This window comes from Morone saxatilis, unplaced genomic scaffold, assembly GCF_004916995.1.
Source record: "Morone saxatilis isolate NCDOM2014 unplaced genomic scaffold, NCSU_SB_2.0 Contig18, whole genome shotgun sequence".
Lineage (NCBI taxonomy): Eukaryota > Metazoa > Chordata > Actinopteri > Moronidae > Morone > Morone saxatilis.
Genome location: NW_023339740.1, coordinates 427,633 through 434,060, shown reverse-complemented (window position 1 = coordinate 434,060; position 6,428 = coordinate 427,633). Strand labels below are relative to the sequence as shown.

Sequence of the window (6,428 nt, the reverse complement as noted above, 5' to 3'; positions counted from 1 at the left end):
AGAACTGAGCATGGGATGTCAGTGTGTTTGGACCACTGACATCCCATGCTCAGTTCTATGGGGATGTCAGTGTGTTTGGACCAATACAGGATTTTCGTGCACTATGGCTGCAGCTAACCATTATTTTAGTAATGGAGTATTCTACTGATTATTCCATTGATTAAATTAAGTCATTTTTATCCAAGAGCAATAGTAAATATACACAAGAGAAAATAAGAAATGTGTCTTAAAATGAAAAACTAATTGGTTTCAGAGTTTCCTCTAGGATTTGTTTCAGGAGAGGGGAAAAGCTTCTGTTGTAGCCCCACTGTACTGGTAGTCAAGTATTTTCAAAGTGGGTAATCAGTACTTTTGCTTAAATAAAAGGTCTGATCCTTCCTCCACCCACAGCCTAATTGCACTGTGTGTTACCAGCCGAGCCTTCCCAGGTTTAGTCTATTAAACCTGTTTGTTATGGGAAGTGAGTCTTAAATGAAGGGTGGTTGCGTTATTTGAATCAGCCATAAAGTGTGTTGGAAAAGATCAGTAGTTAGTGAAAGGCTGAACAGCTACAGCAGCTAGTTAGCAGCTACAAGACCCCGAGCTTTTGGGGCTAGATTGGTCTTACAACTGACACTGTACAGAATTTTTGTTTTGTTTCAGCTTGAAAAGATCCCAAACTTTGGACATTTTGTCATTTTCTCTTTACTACTTCACTATGTTCTCTCTCCAAAGGATGTTGTGTGACAGTAATAATTTTTTTTATTTCAATTTTTTGATGGTTGACAAGAGTCGACTGAAATCATAAACAGCAGGCATTATACCCAATTTCTGTTGACAGTAACCACACCAAATCACTGCTGTGTATTTTAGGCTTTAAGTAACATAGCAACAGTTCTTCTGTGGGGTGCTACGGTACCAGTTAACTCTCTGGTTGAAAAGTTCTCACCAGCAGTTAAACTCAGTAAAACAAAATTAGTTGGAGAGTCAAACACGGCTTCTCTCACTGCACCATGAGAGTAGCAGACTCTGCTAAAGTGAATAAATCAATGACACAAAGCAGAAAAGCAAACTCCACCTGTGCATCATCCATTAGTCATACACAACAACACCTTATTGGGCATTACTGCAACTTCTCGAACAACTTTTTATATTAAGGCAAAATTAAACACTGCTGCATCAACCCCTGTCCAAGGCTTCTAATGGACCACAAGGGTGGTATTGATACAGTATTGATCTGACCCATCTACATAAAACATTAAGGCTGCACAATTATAAACTGCAAAATAAAATATGATCCATTAGTCTCAATTTTTTGTGCTTTTTATACTTTTATATTTTATTGCTTGGGTTGCATATCTGTCTTTAATATTGCTGGGTGGAAGGCATACTATTTGTAATTTCTTTTATAAGAAAAAGTTCAAATCAGAGCTCAAAGTCCTACACTGTCCCCCCAATATGTGAGATAATCTGCCAATCTTAATATAGTAAACATACAGTAGACAGTGGGAAACAATCTGATTACTAACCAGCCACAATGAAGCACAGATTTGGAAGTAACTGGGCTACTGAGGGCTCTGATGTTGTGAACCCAAATTCTACCAATGAGATTTTTTCTGAAGTGAATAAATCAACGTAAAAGGCAGATATTATGGGGAAAAAAAATTTCCATCTTACTGCCAACTTCACAGACTCTTCACCAATGCTATTCTGGGCAACAGAACACACCATCTGCTTCATCTATTAGTGACTAAGCAGTTGGTTACACTCAAGTTTATCTGCTAGTGTTACCAATACACAGGATCTGATGTAAGTAGCCCTCATCCTTTTACAGTGGGAAGAATCTACAAATTGGATGAAGGTGGAAAGTGAGTGGTACACTTGGCCAATTATTAGTCACCACCAAGCATTGTAAACACGGCACTGGCGACTGGTAAGTTTCAACTTTGCGATCAGGATGGTGGTAGGGCCAGTGTCGTTAAGTAGCAGACAATTTGCATTAGTGGGCTGAACATTTGTAGCGTGGGTATGTCACCCATATGAAAGTTCATTTTTATCAGACATTAGAACCAGTTCAATATACTGGGCAGGAGGCAGAGCCAATTCTGGTCCACTGAAACCTTCTGGTTTGTTTTTTTCAATGGCTGTGTAGGTTTGTGTATAAAGATGCAATCAGTACAACACTGTTGTATTTGTACCACCACCAAAACCCTTTGAAATAATTCAGCCTTAGCCAGACACAGGCTAACAACCTCTCTCCACCACCAAATAGGAAGCTGCGAACCAGGTACTTAATTTGATTTTGGCCAAAAATACTGTCACACGTAAGATGATCAATTAACAGCATTATAGGTTGGTGTTAAATTCAGTGTGTATCTGATCCATCAACCAGCACTTTTACTGATAAAATCTTTTGAAACAGTCCACCTCTCATCTCCACGGTCTTTTCCTACTGAAAGAGTGCAGTCCAGTTGAGTTTGTACGGAATACAGTTTCGTTCCGGATTATATTTATTATTGCTTAAATTGACAAGACCGTTAATGTATGCCACCATTTAGCTTGCGTTTCTAGAGTGACGCGTTTTTACAGACATGTTAGGATATTTCTTAAAAGGAGTTTGGCACAAGGAGCTTTTAGTTGAATTCAAACTGCTAATATGTATAATTTTGCATGTTTTTGATAAGGGTGTCTGTTAGTTATTAGTTTTATTAATGCTTTAATGGTTTAATGCGTGTGTATTGATTACTGTGGCTCAGAAGCGAAGCGGTCGTCCCCAATCAGAAGGGTGGTTTCGATCCGCTCCCCTGCCACGTGTCAAATACTCCCTTGAGCAAGATAACTGAACCCCAAAATATTTTAATGTGTTCTTTTTGTGGATGTGTATGAATGAGTCTAGTTTGCTGTTCGCATGCACTTTTGCCATCACTGAGTGAATTGTGTGTAAAGGGTGAATGTGGCACGTAGTGTAAAAGCGCGTTTGACGTGTGGTCGGAAGACTAGAAAGGCGCTTACAAGCTACAGGTCCAGATTTACATGGTTACCAAATAAAATTATTGAATTTGAATCTCCTGTGTCAGTAGTGTGTAAACCACATTGACTTCAAGACTGAAAGTTGTGTAGTGTGAACTGGAGGGAGATGTGATGATGATATTGAAACTCATGCAGTGTGTCCAAGGCAAGAGAAGCATTTAGAAAAGGAAAATATATAAAAAGGTGTTTTAACTATATAAATGCCTGAGAGAGTTTTTTATTTTCTTGCAAAAAAATCCTAAAGATTAGCACCATAAGTTTCTTACTTCCAAAGATGGGCGCTGATGTGCTGCTCCAGCATGCTGCTAAGAGCCGACCTCAGGTGGTGAAGTCTCCTGTCAAACGTGTAGATGCCGTGACCCAAAGCATGGCTGCCAAATGAACATACCTAGAGAAAGAATACTTGTTGTAAGTCTGTTATAGGCAAGCGTCTCCTCTTGTTATCTGTACCTGTGGTGGTCAGTGGTGGCTTAGAAACAACATCCTGAATTATTCTGTAGCGACATAGTTGCAGTCAAATCACATTTCAGTGGTTCTGTGTTTTGATGTATTTCTGGGTAGAACAGGATAACAATCTCTGCAGGGAGTGACTTGAAACTGCAAACATAAAACCACCATTCTTTGACATGTGACACAGTTTGAAATTTCCACTGTCCATACCTTCACTATGATATGGGACTAATAAGGAATTACTAAAATTAGGACAAGATCACAAAGACAAGTCTCTGATAGTGCTTTCAGTAGCAGTCAGGTATGGAAAGCTAATCCCCACTTTTTCCTGCTAAGGACGTGCAGCAGGAATAGCGCATTGGTCCACTGAGCAGCATCACTTGCACAAACATGATTTTACGTGATCAGTCCTCACAAGGAAAAGTTACCAGTGATCTTATCACAACAGACAACGTCTTCACTGTGCAACCTAACACTTGTAAGCCTGAGGCTTTTTGGGAACAAAAGTACAGTGTGATGACACAAAATGGGTTTGGAGGAAAAATCACTGAGAAAAAAAAAATGGCAGAGGATCTAGTATGCTTTGTAGTTTTGTTGTTATGATGGATGTTAATATCTACTTTTAAACAATGATATTTTGGAGAAGAATAATGATAAAATATGCCTACAATAGTTCAGACAGTTAATGTGATTTATTGTTTTGCACATCAGGTGGTCTATGGGATAATAATGTTCCTCAGTGTCTGCTTCACTAGCATGTTCTGGTATTTGGGGAAAGCAATTTCTTTCCAACGCATAAGCCGTAACAAGTTCACTGTATAGCAGGGCCATGTTTGAGAGTTTGATTTTGAGACTTTCTGCCCCCTAGAGGTCAGAAAATGCTTATTGCAGCTTTAAACAAGTCTGAAAAAAAAAAAGAAAAAAAGAAAAAGAAAATGTTCTCACTGTTAAACCGAAGTGAAAACTACTCACCGCTAGTGGCTTGGGATGTGCAGCAGAAGAAGAGAACTCAACAGGCTCCTCAGGACCTTCTGCCTCACTTTCATCACTGGAAATTCGTCCATGAACGAGAGGCGAGGGGGCTCGGAGACTTCCTTCATCCTGCCGCTGCTTCTCCTCCTCTGGCGAGCTCTCTGACACAGCCGTAGGCCGACTGTAAAACAAAAAAAATATGCTTGTTGGTTTAAAATATACTGCACCTAGTTATAATATAAAATATACTGATGCTCACTATCCAATTATGTAACCTTTCTGCCTTATAAACAGCTTCACTGAGTTGTCAGAGTAGGAATGACGTGGCACCATTTTTCCTGAGCCCCGTATGCCTGTTCTTGCACTATGTAGCTTTTTGTCCTGGGTCTGAACAATTGCATAACACTTTTCAGCAGTAGTCATACACCACCACCAACTATGTCACTGATTTTGGAAATTGGATCATATTTTATGGAGAAAATGTTTTGTTGTTTTCCCTCTGATGTCCTCCAGCTGCTCTGCCTCAATTCTGTGATGTACAGTTTCCTGATGGACAGTAAAGTAACTTCTGTTAAATGTGTCTGCTGTTCCGTGTAGCCGTACTGTGCTGGACGCCAGGGACTGGATACTCAGAGCACCAGGGCTGTGGCTGTGTTCACACTGGTAGCACCAGAGCTTTGGACCACTGGGAGGAGGATGTTTTCAGGGGACAGGGGAACGCTGGTGGAGAGTGGCGCCAGCATCATGCCAGGAGAGAGTGGTCAAAGTAAATAGGCTCAAAAGGCTTCTACGGACACAGCTAATGGCAGAGGAGGACAGACCTAATGCTTAGAAGACGCTGATGGAGGAAGCTAAGAAGAGAAAAGGTGAAAGAAGCCACCGGACAAGAGTAAATGTGGGCCTGACAGTGGTTGGCGAGAGCTTGGTGAAATAAAAGGCTACAGACATAGAGCAAGCTGGCCTTCTTGCTGTTGGACTAGTCAGAAATATTAGCCGTTTGCTGTGTCTTGTGTTGTTGCTGTTAAAAAAAGTAATTGACTCACTAGTTCATCAAATGTACAGCTGTCAATATTTAACAGTGGTACTGCACTCTGGAGCTGGGTGAGCAAAATAAATTGTTCATAGTGTTGCTTTAACTTGCTCCACATCAACACATCTCATTGCCTTTGCTTGCATTTTTATTTTCCAGTTCCTACTCATTCAGTCAGTGTCAAGTTATTAATTTAATGATGTTTGTATTAGAGAGAGCAAGAGATATACAGAGCACCGGACAATGTGAGTGAGTGTGTGGAAACACAAAGAAGTGAAACTGAAAGTAGCTATATTTGGTGATTATGTAATTCCTTGTAAGTCTGTGGTTTAATAGCGAAGTGACTGGATGTGTGAACCCTTCTTCAGTAGATTTGCAACACACACGCCTGCTGTATGATAGGGAAATCATTTTTACCAAGCTTACTTGTGCTCCTGTCTAGTTTTCACTAACTGACCACACATCAATGCTTCAAGCCAAATTATTTGTTTGATCCACTAAGGTGGTTAAAGAAACAACTGTGAATACTGTGTGTGTGTGTGTGGGCAGAAAAATGTGGCTGCTTGAAAAAATTATGTCTTAAAGCTGCAGTAGGTAATTTGTGTGAAAATAACTGTTAGATTTGCTGAAACTTTCACTATATCCTGACAGTAGTAAATGGTAAATGGACTTTACTTATATAGTGCCTTTCTAGTCTTTCGACCACTCAATGCGCTGTACAGTACAAGCCACAGTCCATTCACACACATTCATACACTGATGGCAGCGGCTGCCATGCAAGGTGCCAACTGCTCATATGAACGGAAACTAACTTTCATACACACTCATACACTGATGCACATACATGAGACAGATCTTTTGTAAAACAATCAGGTTCCTCTGGCTCCTCCTAGCGCTTTGGTTCGGTAGGCTTGAAGATAGTTGATGGTTAAGTCTCAGAGTTGGTATTTGACGATCTGGGAATGAG

General features: G+C 40.3%; 1 protein-coding gene across 1 annotated transcript in view; it reads right to left on the bottom strand.

Moving 5' to 3' along the window:
- Positions 1–3,265: 3,265 nt before the first annotated feature.
- LOC118327679 (ataxin-7-like protein 2) overlaps positions 3,266–6,428 on the bottom strand; it is a 6,328-nt gene continuing 3,165 nt past the window's right edge. Inside the window, exons 3-4 of the mRNA XM_035661092.1 lie at positions 4,432–4,612; positions 3,266–3,397 (exon numbers count right to left, since the gene is read on the bottom strand). Coding sequence (XP_035516985.1) covers positions 3,272–3,397; positions 4,432–4,612 — 307 coding nt within the window. The 3' untranslated portion in view covers positions 3,266–3,271. The remainder of the gene's footprint in view (positions 3,398–4,431; positions 4,613–6,428) is intronic.